Source organism: Orycteropus afer, unplaced genomic scaffold (assembly GCF_000298275.1).
Source record: "Orycteropus afer afer isolate SDZICR_OR568_19922 unplaced genomic scaffold, OryAfe1.0 scaffold00062, whole genome shotgun sequence".
Taxonomy (NCBI): domain Eukaryota; kingdom Metazoa; phylum Chordata; class Mammalia; order Tubulidentata; family Orycteropodidae; genus Orycteropus; species Orycteropus afer.
The window spans coordinates 7,515,713-7,543,053 of NW_006921649.1; the positions used below are offsets into that span (position 1 = coordinate 7,515,713).

A 27,341-nucleotide genomic window follows, 5' to 3' on the forward strand; every position below is an offset into this window, starting at 1 on the left:
ACTTGATTGTACTCATGAGGAATCTGTACCTTGACCAGGAGGCTGTCGTTCGAACAGAACAAAGGGACACTACATGGTTTAAAATCAAGAAGGGAGTGCATCAGGGTTGTATTCTTTCTCCACACTTATTCAATCTATTTGGGTAATCCTACTTCCGTAGTGATACTGCCTCGGAAACCCAAGGAGGGGTCGCTATGAGTCAGGGCTGACTTGACGGCACATAACAACAACAACAACAACATTCAATCTATATGCTGAGCAAATAATCCGAGAAGCTGGACTATATGAAGAAAAACGTGGTATCAGGATTGGAGGAAGAATCATTAACAACCTGAGATATGCAGACGATACAACTTTGCTTGCTGAAAGTGAGGATGACTTAAGGCACCTACTGATGAAGGTTGAAGAATACAGTCTGCAGTATGGATTATGTCTCAATAGAAAGAAAACAAAAATCCTCACAACTGGACCAATGAGCAGCATCACAATAAATGGAGAGAAGATTGAGGTTGTCAAAGAATTCACGTTGCTTGGTTCTACAATCGATGCCAACAGAAGCAGCAGTCAGAACATTAGACGACATGTAGCATTGGGAAAGTCAACTGCGAAGGAACTGTTTCAAGTGCTGAGGAGCAAGGATATCTCCTTGAGGACTAAGGTGCGCCTGACACAAGCCATGATATTTCCAATCGCCCCGTATGCATGTGAGAGCTGGACAATGAATAAGGAAGACCGAAGAAGAGTTGATGCTTTTGAGTTGTGGTGCTGGCGGAGAATGCTGAAAGTACCATGGACTGCTAAAAGAACTAACAGATCTGTCCTGGAGGAAGTGCAGCCAGAATGCTCCTTGAAAGCAAGAATGGCCAGACTTCGTCTCACCTATTTTGGTCATGTTGTCAGAAGGGACCACTCCCTGGAGAGGGATGTCATGCTTGGTAGGGCAGAGGGTCGACGAAAAAGGGGGAGGCCTTCAATGAGATGGATTGACATGGTGGCTGCGATGATGGGCTCAAGTATAGCAGGGATTGTGGGGCTGGCGCGGGATCGGGCAGTGTTTCGTTCTGCTGTGCATGGGGTCGCTATGAGTCGGAAATGACTCGACAGCAGTTAACAACAACAACAACATGATGCTGCGCTGATTTCAGCAGAGCTTCAAGACTAAGAAAGACTAGGAAGAAAGGCCTGATGATCTACTTTCAAAAATCAACCACTGAAAACCCTACAGATCACAATGGTCCAATCCTGTTGGCATGGGGTCATGATGAGTCAGGACCCACTGCATGACAGTTAACAATAACAACAAACCCTGTGATAAAATATAAATATTTAATTCCTTGCCCACAAATAAGTCATTGGCTGATGGGAAAGACAGTTAAAGCACCACTCTTATCTCCTTGGAAACCCAAGGAGGGGTCACTATGAGTCTGGTCTGACTCCAAGGCAGTATTGCTGTACTGTGCTTGCAGTTGCAATTGATACTCAGATAATAGCTTGCCCAGAAGGCTGGGGTAGGAGGAACTCTATCACAAAAATAAGACCAGTATGGTCAAATAGGGGTTCCTACAGGAGGTGAGATGAGAGCTGAGTTTTGAAGAGTTAGATACTAGGATGTAAGAAGAGCCTTCCAAGTATATGTAAGATGACATAAAGATGCAGAAGAAAAAAAGGTGAGTTTTTGAACTGCAAGAAACTAGCTGTGGCAGGATTGAAGGGAAATACAGGTAAGGGACAGGAGTTAAAGCAGAAGAGGGAGGCAGAGATGAGACCTAGAATTCCATCACATCCCCTGTATTCTCCTAAAGTCCTTCTAAGCTTTAAAGCATGCTGCTCCTTAGATCTGGAAACAAGGGTATGCTCTTCATGAGTCTGCATCCTGTTTTTCACATTATTTTTCCAGCCAGATAAAGTCAATGTTATGAGGGTGGCAGTCACTCCCCATACAGCAGCCTAAAGTCCTTTTCATCATACTAAATGTCCCTTCTTTAGCCCCTTAGGTCATTCCTGAGAATCCTGTAGACATGTGTTCCTTAGTTTAGGGAAGGCCCAGGAATTAAATTGCAAGGCACTCCAGGCACATCTTCTGGGCTTGAAGAAGCCTAGTGTTCTGGATATAAGGTTGACTCTGATGTTTGGCATGCTTTATAATCAGAACTCCACCTGATTGAGGTATGATGGCTCTAGTCTCTATATGCCCATAACCCACCTCCTTTCCTTCCCAGAAGGTGAATATTTGGCCCAGACTGGACTAAGCATAGGCCCTTGACTGTGGCCAGAGTGATTGGTCTAGGGAGGAGCATAAGGCTCCATAGGAGTCCTGCCCTGAGAATCTTCTGGTGTAACCACCAAGGAAGAATCTTTCCTCCCTGGTCACAAAGGTATAAAGATATGGTGTCAGTTAGCAGAAGCTCCACCACAAGAGAACATCTGAGAGACTTAAGCTTCTAGGCAGAGAAATGCAAAAGTGAGATATGGAGGGGGAAAGAGAACCAGTGGGCTCTGAGTTGGTCTGGTGCTCTTTATGGCCAGCGCTACCTAATGGTTTTGTGTTGTCTTTGTTGTTCTTGTTTGTTTCTCCTTATTCCACTCTAGTTTCTGTCAGTAGTAATGTCAAGACAACTAAACAGCTCAGTTATTCTGGTGTGGAACTGGTCAGACTCCATCAAGGTACACAGGGACATTGGAATAACTGAGATGTTATGGGAAAGGGGAGAAAATGAATACCGTATCATCTTTTCTTCAGAGTGAAGACTTTGATCATCTGATGTATCATGTATAATGTGCTTGAGTTGGAATAGTTCTGGTTCTGATCAGATTCTGATCTCACTTCCATCTCTTCTTAACTCTGAGAACCTAAATTTCTTAAATGCTTTCCCTTGATGGCAAATGGTGATAACACATACCTACCTCACAAGACTGTGAGGATAAATTAACATGCTAGAGAAAGCAGTCAACTTGCCGAGTTCATGCTATTGTTAGCTGCTGTTGGGACAATTCCTACTCATGGTGACCCCATGTTTGCAGAGTACAATTGCTCCAATGGGTTTTCAAGGCTGTGATCTTTTGGAAGCAGATGGGCCCCAAATAGCACAATGTAAAACAATGTTAATTGGAAGTTCTATTGAAGGCCAACTCATCAATACATCACAATCCATGCAAACTCCAGAAGAGGTGATGCCTAAACTAAGAGTCCTCTCAACTTAATCAAAAAAGAAGTAATAACTTGGCATCACTTGCCCCAGCTGTATATTTCCAAATCTCTCTCTGCTTTCTACTCTAAGGAGCATAAGCTCACCAAAGACAAATACATGAATTGCAAAATACCCTCCTAGAAAGTATAACTTCCCTTGACTTGCATGTAATACAAATATCTTTTTCTCCATTTATGCCTGGTTGGATGGTCTCCCTACTGGCTACATAGTCCATAAATGTGCATCTATTTTAGATGGAAAATACCTAAAAGTCAGAAGTTGAGCCAGAGTTCAGCCAAGACACAATGATGGTAGGGTGGTAGTTAAGGTTGTTGTCAACTTGGCTAAGCCTGGTTGATGGCTGGGCAGCTGGATGTAGTTATTCCCCATGGTGAGATTGGTAATTAACTCCGTAGTGGAGAATCTAATGGAGCAGCTGAGTAGCTGCTTTAGAGATATGAGCTGCTTCCAGTATATAAGAAGCAACTTTGAGGAAGGTCTCCAGCTTATGGCATGCTTGAACTCTGCATGTAGCTGAGTTGTTGTTCAGCAACTTTCCATGCTCTGGCAATCTTGGGACTTTCAATGGACTTGAATCAATGGCCCACTGTGTGGTTTAGTAACATCGGGACTGTGTCTTTTCACTTGTTGACCTTGGGTTTGTCAGCCTCAGCAGCCAGCAGTTGCCTAAGTGAAGAGATGCCTCTAGTTTCAGTGGACTGCTAGTAAGAGGAAGAACTGAAGCCCAAGGTTGAGGGGCTTTCACTCAGCCCCTAGAGCCTGGTGCTTTCAGCTCAGACTTCTAGCCTCCCAAACTGTAAGAGAATGAACTCATGTTTGTTCGAGCCATTCCCATTTGTGGTATTTTCTGTTAGAGCAGCACAGAAGTAGCCAAAACAGGTAAGGATGGAAAAGCTGGGCTTCTATGTATTGGCTATGAGAAAAAGGAAGAGAATGAGAGGTACTATTGAGCTCTTGAAGTCCCTGGATGGTGCAAATGGTTAACATGCTTGGCTACTAACCAAAAAGTTACAGATTCACATCCACCCAGAGGCATCTCAGAAGAAAGGCTTGGTGAGCTACTTGTGAAAATCAGTCATTGAAAACCCCACAGTTTTACTCTGACACACACATGATCACCATGAGTCAGAATAGTCTCAACAGAAACTGGTACTGAGCTCTTACTAAAAGTCAGACAATAGGTTTATGCTTAAGATATATGACCATCCTTGATGTTCTCCACAAGCCTAGCTCAGAGTTTGCAACTTGACTGAGGCTGAGAAGAGAAATTCTAGGATATAGTAGTTTGGTTCCACGCAGGTTGTCCTTTCACTCCCCTCCATCTCCCACTTCTAGTACAGAATAGTTCAGGAGAAAAGCAAATTGAGTTCTCTACTCCACCATTTATATATGATATGAGCTTGAGATCATCTCTGAGCCTCAATTTCCTCTTCAACAAAATGGGAACAGTAACTGGATGATTGTGAGGATTACATGAAAAATGTATATGGGATTTGGAGCAATGCCTGGTGCTTTATAAGGATTCAAAAAATGGTAGCTGCTGCCAAATAGTTGTTATTTACTATTTTAAAAAAAAAATTTTATTGTGATTTGGGTGAAAGTTTACAGAGCAAATTCATTTTTCATACAGCAGTTAACATGAACTCTGTCTCATGACATTGACTGTAATTTCACACAATGCAACAGCTCTCTTCCCACTTCCTCCCCATAGTTACATCTTCCTGTGTCCTTCCCTCTTATGCACTCTTGCCCCCTGAGCTGTTGTGTTATTTACTATTATTTCTACTACCACTTCCTGTCTTCCTAGTTCAGAGCTCAAAGGTTATTTTGTACGAGGTGCTTTGGATTCCTATTTTCAACCTGGAGTTTCTACAGCTTCAACAGAGCACTGGTGATGTGTCCAGGTCTATAGACACATTGCCCTGTACATATCCCTCTCAAAAGTTCAAGGTAACTGAGTCTGGCTCCAGGTAACCCTGAGGTCTGGAGAACTGCTCCTTGGAGCCATGAGGAGCCACAACTGTCCTTGCACCATGAATGCAGCCAAGCTGACTCCATCTTGCCTATAAGGATACCATATGGACTATATGCTCTCTTTAGCAATCAGTACTACAAAGGCAGCAAAGGCACAGAATAAGCTTTTTATCATCTAGGCCGCCTTCTCTGGTTTTCCGTTGCTGTGTGACACACATTTGTTGTTTCCCAACATAATAAAGTACTCTTGGGCCTGCTCCACCATCTACCCCACAGCCAGTGTGAACTGAAGAAAACAAGACTCTCATGTTCCCTCTTGCTTTAGTGTTTCCTGTGAGTTGGCTGCTCACATGTCCCCTTTCATCAGCCCTTCTGTGGAGAGAAACAAGGCCTAGATAAATCCTGTTCACAGTACCAATGCCAACTTCCTGTGTTTTCTTGAGACGCAGAGATATTTAGCTTAGAGATGAGAGAATATGGAGTGAAACAGACAAGGTATGAGTCCCAGTTCAGCACTTTCCTCACTGAATGACTCTGGACAAGAACATCATACTTCAGAGTTTCAGTGTTTCCCTCTACCTAAAGGGCTCATAAGGACTGTTAAGAGAAGCCACAATGAATAGATGCAGAAGTGCTACAGAGAATGATAATCATCCTGATTCCTTTCAACTTCATTGGCATGGAATAAAATTGTTTGAAAGAAAAAAGTAAAGGGGAATGATCAAAATTAAACCCTCTATTTGCATATAAAATGTCTGTTGACGGTTCTGCTTCTGGTAGATGGGAGTTGGCAAACTTTTTCTGTAAAGGGCCATATAGTAAATATTTTCAGTATGGGGCGCCATAAGGTCTCTGTCATTTATTCAATTCTACCACTGTAGCACACACAATCACAGATAGTATGTAAATGAACGGATACAGCTGTGTTGCAATAAACTTTACAGGCAGTTCGAATGTCTGACTTCCACACAACCCATAGTTACGAACAAATTCCTATAAAACCTATTTTATTAAAAACTCGAGGTACATATAGTGGTTTGTAATAACAAACTGGTGCTACCTTGTGACTCAAATCAAAACATTATTATTATTACTGCATTATTACATTTAAAATGTTTTAGTGTATCTGAAAGTGTTTCTTTAATGTTTTTATGCATAAAAAGTATACTGTATACTATGTACTAAGACAAAAATTTGACCAGTTGATGTGAGATATGAACCCTACCTAATCATTCTGACTTACATACAAACTCACCTTAAAACCAGACTTACGAACGGAATTTGTTTGCAATCCAGGTGCTACCTGTATTTACAAAAACATGGTAGTAGGCTGAATTTTGCCTGTGGGCCACAGTTTGCCCACCCTGCTTTAGATACATAGATGCAGAAGAGCATCCCCTTGCCAAGCAAACAAAAAGGGCAATCTCTCCTTTTTCTGCCTGCACCCTCTTAGAAACCTACTCAGAGAGCAAGGCAAAGACCATACAAGCAGTCGAAATCTCCGCTCTGCATTTGAGAAACTGGAGGTTTAGATTTATGGGCATGACAATTTGTTTCGCATAATTCTGTCAGTAATTACACCAACTTCCACCAGCAGCCATTACGTAAATGATTTGGCCCTTTCCCCTAAGTAATATTTCCCTCCACTGAAATAAATGGAGGGTGCACTTCTCTCCCATAAGTTAAGCGTATTATTTGCCTCATCACACAAGGCAAATACGGTAGCTCCGAGCTATTAGTCTATCACTGCAGCGATCAGACGGCCAGGAGCCAGAAGTAATTTACAACAGGGAAGTAAACAGGGCTCCAGATAAATAAATAAGAGTCCCTGGCTGGTCTAGGGCTTGAAAAGATTAAGTAATGAGAGTATCTAGCAAGAGATTTAGTGCTAAGTGAGCTAGGACCAGAGTAGCCTCCCATGGAGGAATCAAATTATATCATTGGAAAGAGATATTACTGAAGTCCCTCATGCTGAGCCTGAAAATCAGCACTTGTTAGGAGGGGAGCACCACCATCATTAGCATAGCAATTTAGGACTCCACACTGAAGTCTGGCTAATTAGCTGCAGGTAAATGGGTGATCTATGGCAGGTTAGCAGAGTGAGGTGACTCTACCCATTAGGAAAACCTGGTCAGCATCTCAGTAGCTGTGGGATTGTAACAGGCTGGGGTCTTTTTTCTTAGAAGGGCAAATCTACAGCCTCCTTAGAAGAGATGTGTCCTTAGACAAGTAACTAGCTGGGATGGGAAAGAAAATGCTGCTGGTGGTGATTCAAAGCAGACTTTATTTATGTGTTTTATAACTTCTGAAATTCTTGTTGTTAACTGTCTTAGAGTAGGGCCCCAATTCATGGTGACTCCATGCACAGTGGAAGGGATTGCTGCCTGGTTCTGTATCTTCCCCATGACTGGATGTGCATCAGAACACTCTGATCCATAGGATTTTCATTGGCTGATTTTCAAAAGAACATGACCAGTCTTTTCCTCCTAGTTTGTCTTAGTCTTGAAGCTCTGCTGCAACGTGTTGACCATCATTTCAAAACATAAGCCTCCAGTGACAGTCAGGTAGTGGCTACACCTGGGCTGGAAATCAAACTTAGGTTTCCTACATAAAGGTAAGATTGTACCACTGAAACACCACTGCCCCTTATGAAATTCCTAAGGGGTGGATTTCTAATGTATAAGTTCTAAGGACTCTCTATCATCTCCTCTCTGAGACTTCCCTTTTTGATGGCACTACCATTCTACCCACTACCAATTCAGAAGCCTTAGTATTATGGTTACCTAGTGCCAAGCTCTAGGAGCTCTGGTAGCATAGTGGCTAAAGCACTTGACTGCTAACCAGAAGGCTGGCGGTTCAAACCCACCAGCCACTCCTCGGAAGGAAGGTTGGGCAATCCTACTTCCGTAGTGATACTGCCTCGGAAACCAAGGAGGGGTCGCTATGAGTCGGGGCCGACTCGACGGCACATAACAACAACAACAACAGTGCCAAGCTCTAGGGGCCCCTCAGCCTTGGGCTTCAGCTCTGTCTCCAGCTCCCAGCCCACTGAAGCTAAAGGTTTTCTTCACTCAGACAGCTGCTGGCTGCTGAGGCTGCCAAGCCCAAGGTTGACAAGTGACAAAGCACAGTCCTGATATTACCAAATCACATGGCAGGCCATTAATTCAAGTCCATTTTAAGTCCTAAGGTTGGCAGAGCATGGCAGGCTGCTGAAAATGACACGGCTACATGCAGGGTTCAAGGTGTCATAAGCTAGAGACCATTTCCCAAGGCTTCTGCTTAAATACAGGAAGCAAACCACATTCTCTAAGGCATCTACTCAGCTGCTCACAGTAGATTTCACCATGGAGTTGATTATCAGTCTCATTATGGGGAATACTACATCCAGCTGCCCAGTCACTCAACTAGGCCTAGTCAAGTTGACACACAAACTGAACTACCACACTTAGTGAGTCCACTTTTACTCATTCCTTTGGATTGCCAGTTTTGTTGATTTTTTCCTTAGAACAGTTCTCACATGTGGTTTGTCCTTCCTTTTCCCTTTCTCATGCAAATCATGATGGTAACCACATGAAGAGAATCATAATGCACTAGAACCAACAACATCCCTTTTATAAAAATATAATCTTTGGTTTTTCCACCAAGTCTATCACCACTATCAGCTCTTTCAAAGATCAAAATCCCTTTTCTCAAAAGAGAATTGCTACTCAAGTCATCCTGGCCTCTAAAAAGGATCAATTTTTGACTCCTTGGAAGTTAATGCTTTCTTACAAAGTTGGTTTTTCCTGACATTTTAATGGAAAGGTATGGACAAGAAAAGACAGTTTCTTTGGGCCATCCTTACAACCACAGCAGGACTCTATGTACCAGGGTGTGTGAGTCTTAGACTGCTCTGTGCTTTAGTTTCTCCAACTGTAATATTGGAGGGATTTGATCTAGAAGTTCGAGAAGGTGCCATTCAGTACTAGCATTCTATGATTCTATCAAAAGGATGCTTCTTACCTATGGACGGGTTGTGGAGGCAAAAGCTTACACTGAATTTGGCACAGAATGGAGAGGCAGATATGTGGTCAGAAATTATTCCATTTGCCTTGAAAGGAATCAGAAATAGATAAAAATACCTGAGATATATTTTCCTCCCAAACCAAACCCATTACTATCAATTTCGACTCATAGCAACCCTACAGCAAAGAGTAGAACTGCCCCACAAGAATTTCCAAGGCTGTAATCTTTATGGAAAGGAGTTCTGGTGGTACAGTGCCTAAGGCATTTGACTGCTAACCAGAAGGATGGTGGTTCAAACCCACCAACGCTCCATGGAAGGAAGATGGGGCAATCAACTTCCATAAAAAGTTACCACATGAGAAATCCAACAGGGGTCACTGAGTCAGAATCAACCTGATGGCAGTGAATTTGGTTTTTGGTCTTGGTAATCTTTATGGAAGCAGGCTGTCACATCTTTCTCCCACAAAGCAGCTGATGAGTTCAAATGGCCAACCTTTCAGTTAGCAGTTGAGCACCTAAACACTGCATCACCAGGGATCCTTTCATTTTCCTCCCAGATAGTCCTATTTTCTTTGTTTGCTTTCCTTCCCCTTTCACTGTATTTCCATCTTACTGCCTACTACAGATTGAATTGTATACCCCCAAAATATGTGTTGGAATATTAAATTAACCCTGTGGATGTAATCCCACTGGGAGATATGATTTTCTCTGTTATATGAATGAGGCCATATCAATGTGGGTGTCCCTTAAACCTAATGACTTTTGAGACATAAAAAGAGCAAGTTAGAAAAAGGGAGAAGCAAGCACAAATAGGGAAAAGATAGCTGCTAAGCCAAGGGGAGATCACCAGTGAACCCAGGAATATCAGCATCACAGAAGCTGAGATAACAATTTTCCTCCACAACAGACAGAGAGAGCTTCCTCCTAGAGCCAGTGACCTGAATTCAGACTTCAAGCCCCCTGAATTGTAAGAAAATAAATGTTTGTTCTTTAAAACCACTCACTTATGTTATTTCTGTTATAGCAACACTAAGAAACTAAGATACCACCTATTCCAGATTTTCTTCCTTTCTTTCCATTGGATCATCCCTTCTTCCCACCCTTCTAATAAAGATATCCCCACTGAAAAAGACATCTCCTCTCTCCCTGAAGATATGGACTTGATGGTGATGATTGGGTCAAGTCGCTCATCACAGCAGCATATCTCATTATCATGAGAGCAATAAAGAAGCCTCAATTCCACAACGCAACTTGAGTAATGAGATGGGTCCATCTTCGAATGAAGGTGGGTTTACAGAAAGAAGAAATGCAGGATGAGGAGAGAAGAAAAAAAAAAAGAGTAAGTTAATGTCACGGGTTTATACACCACCAACCCAGAGTCTCAGAGAGAGTCAGTTTATATATTTTGATGTTCCAGAGTGGTTCTCGATCAATTACTTAAAAGATATGGTTCATTTCAGGTTTAGATTCTTATACCAGATGTCTTTCAAACAACCTTTAATATAGATCTCAATTCAAGAAAATAATTTGGAGGTTTAGCCCAATGTTCAGAAAATTAGTGTAATTTATTCTTTTGTCTTTTCTTTCTTTTTTCAAACTACGTTTTGTTTTTTGCTGGAGTCCCCACAGATTGGTTTTATGTTGGTTTGTTTTTTAAAGCTTTCACTAGACAGAGGCTTCCAATAGCTAGACCATCATTTTTGATGTTCACTAGATGTCAAAAATCAACCAGGCCTAGAGCTGAGGCAAGCACAGTTTACCTTCTCATTTCATTCTACCACAGAATATTATCCCTAAATGTTTGATATAAGAATCTAAAACAACATTCCCCTACTCAGCTCTCAATCCTGGCCAGTGGCTAGACAATGGTAGCAGAGAATCCTGCATGGGCCGTTTTTCACTCCTTAGTGGGAGACCTACTACTGGCTGGAGTGTGAAATCCAGCTGCCCTGGCCCTTGAAGTCAGCAGCCTCCATGCTGACTGCCTTCACTGCTGGCCCATCTGAATGTGAGTGGGTCACCCCAAGAAGGCGCTCTCAGAATCGCAGGGAAGGGCCTTCTGATGTTTAAACCCAAGACATTGGTGTTGTGAAGAGTGAGAAAAGTAGAGGCAAGGAAATGAGGGATGAAATCCTGTGTGTTAGTTTTAGTCTCACTTGTGTGTGTACTGTGTGAGTGTGTATGTGTGTGCATGTGTGCATGCAATATGCAAGTAGGGATTTGCAATGCAATGAGGAGAGAGCTCAAGAATGGAACAAAAGGTACCTCTGAGCACATTTTGAGAGGGAAAAACAGATTTTGGAGAGGCTACATTCCTTCTCTCATTTATTCATGTAATGAGTATTTTTCTAGGGTCCACTATATGCCAAGTACAGTTGTAGGCAATTAAAAAATCAACAAAACAGACAAAATTCCTGCCTCAAAGAGCTTATGTTCTACTGGGTGATGGAGGAGCAGAAAACAAATAAATGAAAGAATTTCAGATAGTGGTAAGACTATGAAGAAAAAAACCTGGGTCATGTTACAGACAGTGACTGTCAAGGAAGGGGAAGAACTTTAGACAGAATGGTCAGTAAAGATTTGGGCTCTCTGAGGTAGTGATATGTAAGCTGAGCCCTAAATTTCACAAAGGAGCTGGTCATGCCAACATCCAGAGTCAGCCTGTTCCAGGCAGAGGAAACAGCAAGGCCAAGGTCCAAAGATGAGAAAGAGACTGGAGAGTTGGGGCAACAGGTAGAAGACTCATGTGGCTGCAGTGTGGTGCTGTGGGGAAAGCTGCTTGGGATGGCACTAGGAAGAGCGACAGGGGCCAGGAGGGTGGGGTGTCCTCTAAAGGCTGTGTGAAGTCACTGCAAGGTTGAATTAGAGAGGTGACCCAGATCTGATTTATTTTAAAGCAATCATAGTGACTGTGGAATAGATGATGATGATGTAGGTAGATATCACCATAAGGAACTCGGGAAGCAGCAAGAAGACAGTGAGGAGCTCTTACAGTCATCTATTCAAGAAGTGATGGTGGCAGGTACTAGGGACATGGTAGTAGACATGCAAAGGAATAGACAAATCGATAATGCATACTAGATAGGACAAATCCTATCAGATCACCACAATATTATGTCAACGACTCTATATTTAAGAGTAGAGTACTCTCTGGCCAACTCTGTCTTTCCCTACTGCTGCTTTTCTGGACTCATTAGGCCTAATGACCTCCCCATCTTTCACTCTCATTTAAATAAAGGAAGGTCCGTGCTTAAGGGAGGAGGGTCTGCAGAGAAGGCCATTAGCAATGGAAACTATAACAATTATTTCTTAAAATAATTTTGTTCAGTGGCTAAGCCCTTGGGAACTGGTGGTTGACAACGCTCTGCTCTGCACTGTAAAACAGAAAGAAAGTCCCTGGAAAATCTCTGGAAGAAGCGTGACCCGTGCACATCTTTCTAAGTAAAAAGAAAGCTCTCTCTCTCTAGAGACTAGAAAACATTTACAATAATAAACTACTATTGCTGACACAAATCTGCCACTACTAGCTATGCACCAAAAACACTAATTATGATCCCAGGAAACAAAGAGCCTCCCCATCAGCACCCCATTGCCATCTTTACAACCACTGGTATTTGTCACAGTATTACTCAATAACTTCAGCTGGTTTAGCAGTCACTATTTTGGACTAAATGGAAATTATATCAGTAGCCTGGAAAATATATCTGTATGGGATTGTCCTATAGAAAGAGGGTTTTATGTGTATGTGTGGGTATGTTATATGCACATGTGCGTGCTTTTGGGAAAAAATAAAAAAGAATAGAGATGGATAGTGGCAATTGGTGGTTCTGTGGTAGAATTCTTGCATTGTACTGGAAGACCCAGGTTCTTTTCCCAACCAATGTAACTCATGCACAGCCATCAACTGTCTATCAGTGGAGCCTTACATGTTGTCATGATGTTGAACAGATTACAGCAGAGCTTCTGGACTAAGATGGAGTAGGCAGAAAGGTCTGGAAATCTACTTCAGAAAATCAGCCAATCAAAATCCTAAAGATCACAATGGTCTAATCCCCAGCTGATCATGAGGATGGCACAGGACCGGGCAACACTCCATTTCCCTGTGCACTGAGTTGCCGTGAGTCAGGGGACAACTCCATGGTGCTAACAACAACAAAAGAGATAAGGAGATAGAGAGAGACATAGATACATATAAAGGGGATGATTTAGGGTGATGATATGAATAAAACTGGTGACCCAATATTTATTTCTGTCTATATCACTACCACTGATTTTCATTTTAAAAACTTACTGAAATTAGGTCTTTCACAGCCTCTTGATTCACAGCTTAGTGTTTCATAAATCCCAAATTAAATGAGATAGAGATAGAGGGGATGAGTCTCACCCACTTGAAAACCTAGTTTTCTTTCTTGGACAAAGCATTTTGGCTGCTAGAGGTAAAGATGCTTCCTTAATTTGAAGAAATGTTGGCAAGAGTCTATGTGGATTTCAATCAAACACTGACTCATTAACTAAAAATTCCAGTCCAAAGACCCCAACAAACCAATGAGAGTCCACATCATCAGTTCAATAGCTGGATACTCTACTTAGCCAACACTGGGGAGAGTTTTTGGCCATGAAACAGGCAGCACCAATCAAAGGGAGACCACACTTCCAAGCATGTTTCACCACTGCAAGTAGGGTAAAGAGAATTAGAGAAAGAATGAAAGGCAAAAAGAAACAACATGAATAAAACATTAAAATATTATTCTAAACCATGAATCAAAAACTCAGGTCCAGCATACCAAATTCAGGCAAGAAGCGTGAAATTTACTTTCACTTCTCCATTTCTATTTGCTTTGGACAGTCCTGTGTTATCATAGTTTTGCTGTTGTTAATATTGTGTCAACACCTTCATTACAAGCTTCAGTATCCAGGAATTTGTAAATGAACTGCAAATATTACAAATGGAATTTAATGTCCAAAAATCCAGGATACTGAGCCCATAGAAAAACCAGAAGAAGGACCACGTTAAGACTTTCTGTGCATGTGTGATTGGAAATAATGCTAGAATACGGGGCATCCAATTAAAACTCTATTTGTTCCCTGGAGAGATTCCCAAATGTTGGTTGAAAATGAGAGATGATTAGACTCTCTAGAAATGTTTCTGTTTATACTGAATGTGGTTCAAGAACAAGTATTTCAAGTGTATTAGATGTGGGTACATTTGCATCATTCAGACAATTGAAGCATGTGCATTTGGGGTGCATTTTGAGCCCACCTCAAAAGGCTAATATTTTTCTATATACAATGTGGTATTTCCTTGACATTTTCAATTCCCTTGACAGTTTCTAATTACAGATATGGAGGATGAGGATTCCACAGTGGGGGTGAAGGCTGGCCTGTGGGCCTCATCTCCACAAGGAGACTAGGTTGCCACTGGATACTAGTCTTTAGCTGAGCACCCTGGTGATGGTCACAAAACTATGCACAGGTTGGCTGCCTCCACCACATGCCACAGGATGCTGAGAGCAGCACATGGTATTGTTGTGCAGGGAAGGATGTGGCTGTCAAGGTTCCAACTCTGCAGGTGGGTTCCAGCCAAGGAAGTCTGAGAAGGAGCCAGGTGGCAAAACGCCCATACTAACACCCTCTGGGCCTAGATTAGACTTTTTTTTTTTTTTTTTTTGCATTCCATACTCAGCATCCCAACCACTAGCACATTGGAATGGCACACACACACACACACACACACAGAGTAGGTGTTTAACAAACGTGTTAGGTGTCCCTAGTTGATCAGTTCTGTTCCTGCAAACCAGGGAGTAATGTCACCAATAGGGAATTGACTGAGTTCCAGGCATTGGCTGGGTATTTGTTTTATCTTTCCATTTCCCCAGCTCACTATGTTTATATACAGCACAGAGAATGCACCAACATACAAAGGCTTTTGGATGAATGCATGAGGAATTGAGCTCATCTTGTATAAATTGTTGATTCTATGGCCAGAGCTAAGATTCAAGGGGTTTTCCAAAGCTCTTGTACATATATATTTATCCCCTTCTTTCTACATTCTTCCTTTTTCTGTAGCAGCTCAGTTGACCCCAAGGTTTCAGAGTTATCACCAGTGGTCCAGTGTTATTGGCCAAGGGTTGGTTGACTTTCTTCAAGGGTGGCTTTTCTTACCCAGGTCCATGGAATGGTTCTAGAATGATTAACCTTATGCACACATCTTCAGAAAACCATCCTGGAACCCCCAACAAGAAAACCAGCAAAAACTCTTACCTTTGAACCAAAGAAAATAGTAAATCCATGAAATCACTTAAGCCACCCTTCCAAAGAGAGGGAGACTTAAAATGTTTTATGCAGCAACCTATAAGAAACTCATTTTGTGGGATGTTTCACATTCCAGCCCATGGTTTATTCCCTCATATATCCCTGCCAGTAATATCAACCAGATGTGGCAAAGAAGCCTGTGCAGAATTGTAAAAATTACAAGCATATTCTGTAATTCCAAAGCATTGTAAAGTCACAGCTTGGTTTTCTTTCTTTCTTTCTTTTAAAAAAAATAATAATAAAAATTTTCAAACAATTTCCAAGCTGGCAGAATATTCTCAGTACAACTATTGCCTGATCACTTTAGAAAAAGTCTTCTGCTGGCCTGAAGGGCTAAAGAGTTTTAAAACGTAAAACTCACCTCCACCTTTGATAAATTGTAGGGAATTTAGAAAGGTCCACTTGTAAGCATTTATTCAAGTCTATAAATTTTTCTCTTTTAATGTTTCAACCCTTAATACCCTAGATCTCAGATATAAGCATATGCTTGTATATAAGTACAAAATACCAAACCTTGAAAGTTCAGAGAATCGTAATTTATTTCCCCCTCCTTCAAGGTATGTTTCACCAGTGGAGGCACATGATATAAATAAGAGAAATAAAACAATGAATTGGTAACATGAAAAATGTAATCAATGTCACAAACTGTGCGTGTGAAAATTGTTGAACTGGTAAAGGTTTTGTTGTATGTATTTTCACCACAATTAAGAAAAGAAAAGAAACAGTGAGTTGGGGATCAGAAAGAGCTGGTTTATTCCTGATAAGAAAAACTCCTGATCTGTGTAGCGGGGATAAAGATACATACCTTGGATGACTGGGAGGACTGAAAGAGATATTTATGTATAAAGTACTTAGCACAGACTAGGTGTTCAACAAATATTTAGTTCCTTTCCTGCTCCCAAATCCATAAAATGACAGGGGTTATGCTAGATCTGTGTTCTCAAAGTATGCCCCATAGATAACATACATCAAAATCAACTAGGATGCCAATTTAAAATGTCAAATATGCCTTCCTTCATACCAGATATAATGAACTAGAATTCCTGGACACATGGCTGAGAAATCAACATTTAACCAGAAGCTCAAGAGATATTTTTCCCCCCTATATGCTAAAGTTTGAGAACCTCTCTAACCTAAATCTTTGCTTTTCCCAGTATGGTCCTGGGGCCAGCAGCAATGATATCACCTGAGAGCATGTTAGAAATGTAGAATCTAGGTCCCCAACACAGACCGATGGAACCAGAGTCTGAGTTTTAACACAATCTCCAGGTATGTGGATACACATTAAATTTCAACAAGTGCTGGCCTGGAAAATTTTTATTCCTAGCTCTAAAATTCTGTGGTAGAAGATTCAACATTTGAAAGTATTAGCCCTGTAATCAACTCAATAGATAAAACCACACACTGCTTTTGTGCTCATCTGGAAAGTCACAGTGGAGGAGAGGAGAAAAGACATTATCTATGCTTTCTCTCCTCTTCCCCGGCTTGCTTCAGCTGCCTCTGTAGGGCCTGAGGTACTACAGAGAAAGCACAACTCACACAAAATGGAAATACCAAAAGTGACATCGCACCCACTGTAATCCATTATGTGTCTACACACAGATTAAAGCTAAACCTGTCGTTAAGCACATGATGGAACTGGCAGTTGATGAAGCGTGCAAGAAAGCAAACAGAAGGCCAGCTTCTCCACAGTGTTCAGGGGGTTGAAGAAGCAAAGAAGGAGAAGGAAATGGAGACCCACTTTGCAGGGACATTTTCCATGAGCTCTGGGTGGATGTGCCCTTGGAAAAAGTGACCCATGTCTGCAATGGTGGGGCCAGTCTCACCATGTCTGGGGCTCTGCAGGCTGGGCCAGTGCAGCTGGAGAGAAGCTGGTCTCCAGGATCCCAGCTTCAGGCAGGCAGACAGTCTTGAAAAGCCCCAACTACCCCATGGGCTAGTTTTCCCATTGCCTTATTATCATTTCACCACCTCAGATAACAAGTCTGCTGGAAAACTGGGTCATGTATTCTTTGTTTTCTCTACTGGACTTTTACTTTTATAGCACTGTTTCATATAAATGCAGAGCTTTATAGAAATACATATTGGATGTAGTTATGTTTTAAAGTTTTCTGTGGAATCAGAAGACAAAGGTGGATGCAAAGGGATCTATGAGTAGCAGAAGGTACATCTTAGCAATTTAGGAAACAGCATTAATTGAGCTCCTACTGGGTATCTGGCACTTTAGTTATCACCTTCTCATCACTATGGTGAAGGAACTGTGGTGAGAATTGGGAGAAGCTCTGGGGCCAGGCAAGTCTGGGTTTGGATTTGAACTCTGCCGGTTACAGCTCTATGACTTTGGGCAAGACGTCTGACCTCCCTAAAACTCTTTATGTGTAAAATGAGGATAATATAGTATCTACCTCCTAATCCTGAGACTGAGTGAGCTAATATATGTAAAGCACTTCGTTAGAGTCCCTGAGCCACAGTTAAGTATGCAACATCCACTTGGGAACTAGGATTGTTATCCCTATTTATAGCTAACCAACTGAAGTGGACAAAGGTGAGATCACTTGCTCAGGGTAACCAGAAAGTAAGATTCCAACCTAGGTCTGTATGGCTCCAAAGTCCCCTTTCCTTCCTCTAGTGCAGGGCTACCTCAAAGAGACGCTAGGTCACCTTTCTGGAAAAAGGTTCCAGTTTATTTAGGGGATAAAGAGTATATGTACACCCAGCTTTGATAAAAGAAGAAAAAGGTAAAGAATGTAGAAAAGGTACAAACTAGGAGAATGAGAGACTGGAGGGAGGCTCCTTCATTGGAATGAAACTCCCTGGAAATGGAGATCTAACAGTCTTACCTCTTTGGTGCACCATGGTACAGCTCCAGTAACTCCAGGGCTAAAATGGCTGGCCACAATTCACATTGTTTTCAGCTGCCTGGGGATTACTGCCTTCCCAAGGTTCTTGCAACTCTACTGACCCAAGTGAGCACTGGCAGGTTTAACCCCACTGGCATTTTTGTAAAGCTGTCAAATACTACGTAGGACTGACTGGAGAATAGCCGGAGGTCTGCCACCAGTACAAATGCTTACTTAGCTACAGTTTGAAGTCATTACCAAACATTTTATGCTCTCTTTGCTCCTGAATCCAGGACAGGTGGGCCAAAAGGACCCCAGTGGCCTGTACATTTTCCTATTGTTGTTGTGTTGTAATGTGCCGTCGAGTCGGACCCGACTCACAGCGACCCCTCCTTGGGTTTCCGAGGCAGTATCACTACGGAAGTAGATTGCCCCTTCTTCCTTCCAAGGAGTGGCTGCTGGGTTTGAACGGCCAGGCTTCTAGTTAGCAGTCAAGTACCTTAGGCACTACGCTACCAGAGCTCCTACATTTTCCTATGGCAAAGTCCAAACTCATACAAAAGAGTTACGAACCACTGTCTCCCTCACCCCATCCAAAGCTCTCTAATCTGATGAGGGCTTTTAATCACTGTTTTCACCTTGCCTTCTGTGCCTTCTAAAGAAATGCTGGCAACATTAACCCATTAACCTCCAAATAACTGGAACCGCTTCACTACTTCTCTCATGTATAGGGGAAAGAGAAAACTGGAAGGGGAGGTGAAGAAGAGAGATCAACAGTTGATAGACCATATAACAGACCATGCTCCATCCTCTCCTGTCTAAATGGGACAAGTGAGGCCCAGAAAGATGAAGTACCGTGCCCAGGGTCACACAGCCTATGGACAGTAGAATCTGTATGAGGATCTTCTCTATCAGTTCTTTTCTATGGGACTGTTGATGAACTCATCACTCCACTGGAGTTGCTAAGTTATATACTGTGAGTCTTCTACTCTTGCTTACCATCATGTCCCCTATTCCCAGGGTTGTTGTTATGTGCCGTCGAGTCGGCCCCGACTCATAGCGACCCCTCCTTGGGTTTCCGAGGCAGTATCACTACGGAAGTAGGATTGCCCAACCTTCCTTCCGAGGAGTGGCCAGTGGGTTTGAACCGCCAGCCTTCTGGTTAGCAGTCAAGTGCTTTAGCCACTATGCTACCAGAGCTCCTTAGAGAGAGCTATATGAAGTCCTAATGACACCACTAAGACCCTGGATCCAGTTGTGCCTAGAGCCATAACTATCACTGGACTTTTCCATTACATGAACCAATATATCTCCTGTTTGGGTTAAACTAACTTTTCTTTCATTCCTACCCCTTGCTAGTTATTATAACAGCACGTTGTTGTTGCTAGCTGCCATCACCTTGGTTTCTGACTCATGGCACCCCATGCACAAAGCAATCAGACTGTTGTGATCCACCGGGTCTTTACTGGCTGATTTTTCAGAAGTAGATCACCATAACTATTCTTTCTCAATGATTATTATTTCTTTCTCTGATCACTAACCAAAACATGTTTTATTATAAGTCAATAGCCTTCCCAAAAGATATTCTTTTGAAAAAACACTGAGTGTTGAGCAGCTTTGGTCTCTAGGTCTAAGAATATAAGAGTGAAAGAGTCTAGAATGGCTGCTTCTCCCACATGGCACACCAGGGAGTAGCCAGCCACACAGTGGCCACATTTAGCACTCCCAGGGATATGGCTCGCTGTGTCTGTTGAGATGCAGTGCTTTTTGAAAATACAGCCAGTGGCATATGTACACATACTCGTGATTGCACAGTTACTGATTTCTAATTTGTACCTTGCTTACTTCCAAACAGGCCCTGGAGTGGCTGACAAAATAAGACAAAGACACAATAGGGCCATTAAGAAAAATCAAAGATCAAGCCCAGAGAGAAAAAAAGGAATTGCTGATTATAGCTCAAATCTGGGTTCAAATAGTTGCTGCAATTAAAACAAGACAACAACAAAAATTTATTTAGCTCTCAGCCTTTTGGCAGCTATTCAGAATGTGTTGTGATTGGGTTTCCTTCATGTCTGAAGCCCAACACCCAGCACAAAAGTCAGGTGGGATTCAGCACCCAGGAAATGATAGCTGAACAAATGGATGGATGAATGAATAAATGGTAGATAAAGGAACTAAAGCCTCCTGAGAGCACCATTATATCCACAAGCTGACCTCAATCACTTATTCATCCATTCTTTCTAGGTTCATTGACTGGTTTCCTGTACTCTGCCTGGCCAGGGGCATGGAAAGGGACAGATACTAACATAAATCAAATCTAGTTTCTGACTTCAAGGCCTCAGCTCTCTGGCTTGAAGCAAATGTTGCATGAGCTTTATCTCAGTGGCTATAGCAACTCCTAATATCTTTATGCTTCCCAGAGAAAAGAGATCAGAAACTGAGGTTTTGAAGACTGGAATTATAGGGGTAACAATAATTATCTTGGTGATTACACATATATAGCACTTTAAACCTTATAAGAGGAGCTCTGGTGGCATAGTGCCTAAGGCATTTGACTGCTAACCAGAAGGCTGGCGGTTCAAACCCACTAGCTACTCCCCAGAAGGAAGATTGGGCAATCTACTTCCATAGAGATACCATCTCGGAAACCCAAGGAGGGGTTGCCATATGCATATAAGTATAAACCAAAAAGCCCACTGCCATTGAGTCAATTCTGACTCATCACAAAACCCATTGGGTTTCTGAAGTGGTAAATCTTTACAGAAGTAGATTGCCCAGTCTTCCTTCCACAGGGTGGCAGGGGGTTTGAACCACCAACCTTCTGGTTACCAGTCAAGTCCCTTATCCACTACACCACCAGAGCTCCCCTTATGCTACAGGATACTTATATATAGCTCTCTGGTATGTAGTATGATGAGGAAAGGGTCACATATTACTTATGAGGTTATTTAGGCACAAATACGGGATATGACTTTCCCAAGCGCTCTTAGCTAGAAAATGGCAGATAGGACACAGCTTAGGTGTTCCAAGGCCTCCATGCTACCTGCTGGTGCCTGCCCTCCAGTACCTCAGAGACCTCTTATCATGGCTTGAAGTTCCATCTCAGGACCCAGACCAGCCTCACACAAACTGGGCATCACCAGATGGCCACGAAGAGCTGGGAGGTCATGGCTTCCATGAGCTACAAGAATGAGCCCACCTGGAATCCTGCAGTAAATGGACCACTCCAATCCCACCTACTCAATGCTGTCCAGAAGCCCAAGCACCTTCTCTTTGCCTAGAAACTGATACTGAAATTCCAGATGACTAGCATATAATCTGCATAATTTAGTTATAAAGAGGTTGGAAAGGGGCAATGTAGTGCGGAGTTGAGAGACGGCTATTCGGTAAACATTTAAGGAGAGAAATACAAAGGGCAGAAGTTAAAAATCAGGGTGGTTTCCCCATATGTCTATTTGGCATTGCTTATTAGGCTCTGTTAGGACCTTAGGCCTGTAGAACTGCACTTCTCCCACCCTCATACCTACTGAGGGAGATCCAGATTGAAAGAATGGAAAGAGGGAGCATGTCCTTTCACCCTTTAGCAAAGTCAGCTAAGTTGATTGAACAGAGAAATTGAGTGCAAGAGGAAACCTTGACAAAGCACAGATGTGTCCTAGAGAAGGCAAGCAAGGCCACTGCACCACTAGAACAGCAGACAACCTTTTCCTGTTGTTGTTCCAACAAAGTGCCCTTTTTAAAATACATTTATGTATGTACTGTGTGTGTGTGTATTCCTAATTCAGAATTCATTCTTAAGGGAACATGCTGACATGTGTTTTACATTTCCCAATTTATCCCAGGGCCTATATGCATTGTTTGACTGCATAAGTAGGTATTAAACACAGCCATTGGAAATGAGCATGGTGGCCACAACCTTGGAGCCTTCCCAGTAATGTCAGAGTCTTACCGGACAGGCTGTAAATCTTGCTGCCTAAATCCTAGGCAGTCAGAACATATGTCATACCACTCAGAAAGTCAAGCCTTGGGCAATCCAGTTCACCCCATGATCTACACTACGCACGGCCAGCAGGACTTCTAGGTTCAAAATCATGGATCTGTTGATTCTCAATAATTGGCACTTTCCTAACACCCATAATACATGAATCATAGTCTCCAAGCCAACGTGCCTTTCCAGCCCCTGAGCTTCCACATATTCCCATGGAATAAATGCACAGAAGTATCTCCAACTCTTCCTTCCTCATTATAGCATGGACCACTCCAGAAGATAAAGCAAAAGTCAAGGTGTTTATGTTTTCCTTTTCCCACATAGACCTCAGAGCCAAACTTCCATGACTAGCAGGCAAAGAGTAGGAGTTGTTTCTAGCTAGCTGCAAGGTGGTAAGATTGCATGTTAACTCCACAAATAAATGTTCTCTGAGACCATTGGCAACTGCTTCCTAATAAACTCAGCTCAAATCTCACCCTCAGGGTACTTCAGATTCAAGTAAAATGGAAAAGTTTCCTCCCTCCTTGCAAGGGTTGATCCACTACCAAAAGCCACTAGTCCTCATTGCCCATCTACTCTGGCAATCTCTGGAGGAAAGGAGTAAAACAATTCTGGATATGTGTGTCAGAAGCTCCTTTATTTTCCTCCAATCCAATTCTCATCCACTGGCCTATCATGTCAAAATTCTGCTCCCAATCTCCATTCCAAGCTCCAATGGCACAGGGTTCCACATGCAAACACAACCACATTTTCCACATCACCTAAGTAAAGCGAGGCACAAGGCAAAAGATGTAAGTCAACTCTACTCACAGTCTGGTGAGCTTCGGAGTGCTCTGGAAAAGCAATTCTGGAAGGACTTGGAGCTTATTCTTGTTCAGGCGCCTAAAGATGGAAAAAAAAAGAAAATGAAAGGATATCAAGGGGACATTAAATGGGATCAAGTGTAATCACAGGCACCACTTCCATCAATCAATCAATCAATCAACAGGTATTAAAAGACTCTCTAGATCTTTCAATGTGGAATGTTCACCATGTGTTAAGGTATATGCCGTGTTCGTGGAGCTTGCAGTCAAGTTTGGGATATGGGGTAAAGACCGCTCATAAGCAAAAGCACAGCACACATCCTGCCACTCCCCTGTCCTGAGCCCAGAAAAGACATCACTAACTGATCACAGGATTCTCTCCCACAGAACACAGATTAGGGTTTAAAACTTCTCTTACTATGTGCTCCAGGCAGCTATTAAAACCTGATGGAGCTGGAATGTAAAATGGGCCACTAAAAACATAAAATACCATAGAGAATATTCCAGATCCCAAATAGAAGACGCAGTAGTGGCCGATAGCAGTTGCTATAGGAACAGAGAAGAAGGTGAGGCAGATTCCCCTGGGTGGAGGTGCCAAATGGAATCCCTGCCATGCTGGCTCTTTGGACTATGGCAGGGCTGCATGTTGACTTTCATGAGTCATTGGCACTTTTGCCTTCGAGGGTTCATTTCTCCATAAACAAAATATTAAAAAGTATTTTACAACCATGTAGTTATGAACATGAATATATTAGCATTACTGGTGGACTTCTCACCTTCCATGAAGGAGACCCAGGTTTGATTCCCAGCCAATGCCCTTCATGTGCAGCTACCATTCATCTGTCAGCAGAGGCTTATGTGTTGCTATGACATAGAATTTCCAGATTCAGACAGACTAGGAAGAAAGGGCTGTGATCTACTTCCACAAATTACACAATTTAAACCTTATGGCTCATGATGGTCTGATTCTTAAGCAATCATGTGAAAGGCTCAGGACTGGGCAGTGTTTCATTCCATTGTGCATGGGGTTGCCAGACATGGGGGCTGACTTGACAGCACCTAATAACAACAATAACAACCATGTATATTATAACTTTTTTTTTCAATCTAACCCATTAACCCATTGCCATTGAGGTGATTCTGACTCATAGCATCCCTACACGACAGGGGAGAACTCTCTCTGAGGGTTTTCAAGGCTGAAGTCTTTATGGAAGCAGAAGACCACACCTTTCATTCTCCCACAGAACAGAGGATGGGTTCAAACCACTGCCCTTTCGGTTAGCATCCAAGCACTTAACCACTGTGTCACCAGTGTTCCTTTCTCAATTTAAAAGTTCATTTTTTTCTTCTAATATTAAAAGAAATGTAAAAATTTTGTGGGCACCTAAAAGCATTATGGGACCTGGGCACTGTGCCCATGTGTCTAATGAAGAAGTCAGCCCTGGGTCAGGGAGCCAGGTCTGAGCTTGGAGAGGCCTCTGATGTGGCTTGAGGTAAAACTCTGCCCTGCAGGGATGTCCCATATTGGATGGTGGCCAACAGACCTAATCAGGGGCTTTCCTTTGAATTTTCAATACTAAATACCCACAGAGCAAAAGACCATCTGAGTTTCCCAGTGACACTGGGCCATTGTTGTGATCTCTATGAAAACTATTCTGAGAACAACTGTTAGTCCAAGATGGAGACCCTGATCCACACTTGCACCTCTGCTCCCTGTCCTAGCAAAAAAATCCCCAATGCCAATGGGGGTCTGAATGGGTCTCTTTCGGACAACTTTAAACTGCTTAATTAATGAAAGGGGACGGTGGTCAGTGGTAGAATTCTCGCCATTTATGTGGGAAACCTGGGCTTAACTCCCAGCCAAGGTACCTCAAGCATAGCTGCCACCACTCATCTATCGGCAGAGGTTTGCATGTTGCTATGCTGCTGAGAAGATTTTAGCAAAGCTTCCAGACTAAGACAGTCCAAGAAGAAAGGACTGGTGATTTACTTCAGAAAATCAGCCAGTGAAAACCCTATGGATCACAATATTCAGATCATGTTATACATGGGTTCGCCATGAGTCAATGGCCTGCTTACAGCAGCTAACAACACACATCAGTGAAAAGGAGTCCTTCCTTTTCATACTAACCCCCAAACCACTGGGTGCTATATAGTTCTCATTTCCTAGAGTCTTCTGGAACAAAACAGCAGTTGATAGCATGACTACAATGTTCTGTGTAGTGTGAAATAAATATGTTCAGTTACATGGGATAATGGTTTTATCCCCATATGACAGCTAAGCAAAGTGAAGAAAAAAAAAAAAAAGGGAGGGAACTTCATTCCAGCTTCTAGCCCCAAAACCCATGCTTTCTACACAATTCCAAACAGACATGATGCCCCAAGTGAGATTCTGTGCCTATTTTCCCTCCTTCATCTCAAGTCGATGCCCAAACATTTTACACTAAAGCAAGAGGCTGTTGTTGTTGTTGTTATGTGCTGTCGAGTCGGCCCCGACTCATAGCGACCCCTCCTTGGGTTTCCGAGGCAGTATCACTACGGAAGTAGGATTGCCCAACCTTCCTTCCGAGGAGTGGCTGGTGGGTTTGAAGCAAGAGGCTAGAAGATTAAAAAAGAAGAAGAAGAAGAAGAAGTCAAGCACAGGAGAGAGGAGCAATGAAGACCTCCAAAGATAAGCCTCCTGACACAGAAATGCACTCCTCAGCCCTGACGGGCTCCTGAAGTGTGAGAGGAGTGTGAACTGGGCAGAGAGGTGGCATAAGATTCCTAGTCAGGAGGCAAGGCTGGGGAGGGGAACAAGATAGCCTCTGATCCTTTGCCCAATTCTGAGACAGCTGACTCTTCCACCAGTGTGCTTCTGACCACTCTAGGGGCCAATCTTTGTCATTGAAGGGAGGATACAGGAAGGAAGACCCTAGTACCTTGTTCCTATATTTCAAACATTGTTAGCTGCCATTCAATTGGCCCCCAACACATGATGACCCCATACACAATGGAAGGAATTGCTGTTCAGTCCAGTACCATCCCCATGATCAGTTGTGGATCAGACTATCATGAGCGCTAGGGTTTGCACTGCCTAATAAAGGAAGAGGAACTCTGGTGGCATAGTGCCTAAGGCATTTGACTCCTAACCAGAAGGCTGGTGGTTCAAACCCACCAGCCACTCCTCAGAAGGAAGGCTGGGCAATCTACCTCCATAGTGATACTGCCTCGGAAACCCAAGGAGGGGTCGCTATGAGTTGGGTCTGACTCAACGGCACATAACAACAACAATAAAGTAAGGTTGGGCAATCTACTTCCATAGAGATACCGCCTCAGAAATGCAAGGAGGGGTCGCTATGAGTTGGGTCTGACTCAACGGCACATAACAACAACAATAAAGTAAGGTTGGGCAATCTACTTCCATAGAGATACCGCCTCAGAAATGCAAGGAGGGGTCGCTATGAGTTGGGTCTGACTCAACGGCACATAACAACAACAATAAAGTAAGGTTGGGCAATCTACTTCCATAGAGATACCGCCTCAGAAATGCAAGGAGGGGTCGCTATGAGTCAAATTGACTCGATGGCAATGAGTTTGGTTTTGTTATTTAATTATCAAAATGCCTTTTATTCCTGTTGTTGTTGTTGTTATGTGCCATCAAGTCGGACCCGATTTATAGTGACCCCTCCTTGGGTTTCCAAGGAGGTATCACTATGGAAGTAAATTTCCCAACCTTCCTTCCGAGGAGTGGCTGGTGGGTTTGAACTGCCAGCCTTCTGGTTAGCAGTCAAGTGCCTTAGGAACTACACTACCAGAGCTCCTCTTTTTTTCCTAGTCTTTCTTAATCTGGAAACTCTGCTGAAACCTATTTAGCATCATAGCAACATGCAAGCTTCCACTGGCAGACAGGTGGTGGCTGTGCCTGAGGTGCTCTGGCTGGGAATTTAATCTGGGTCTGAGTGGAAGGTGAAAAATTCTACCATGAAAGCAGCAATACTACCAACATGATAATCTGCTAATACTTACTAGCATTTACTGTAAGTCAAGCACTATTATAGGACTTTACATACACTCACTTAATCATTTCATCTGAACGTGAGCTCAGGCCTATTATTATCCCTTCTCTATAGCTGAGAATTCTGAAGTCTAGAATCACATAAGGAGCTCTGGTAGCATAGTGCCTAAGGCACTTGACTGCTAACCAGAAGGCTGGTGGTTCAAACCC

The 27,341-nt window shown here is 42.7% G+C and overlaps 1 protein-coding gene across 1 annotated transcript in view; it reads right to left on the reverse strand.

Annotated features, from left to right (window-relative positions):
- Positions 1 to 27,341, reverse strand: part of SLIT3 (slit guidance ligand 3) — a 953,284-nt gene that overhangs the window by 707,381 nt on the left and 218,562 nt on the right. The window contains exon 4 of the mRNA XM_007939744.2: positions 23,142 to 23,213. Coding sequence (XP_007937935.1) covers positions 23,142 to 23,213 — 72 coding nt within the window. The remainder of the gene's footprint in view (positions 1 to 23,141; positions 23,214 to 27,341) is intronic.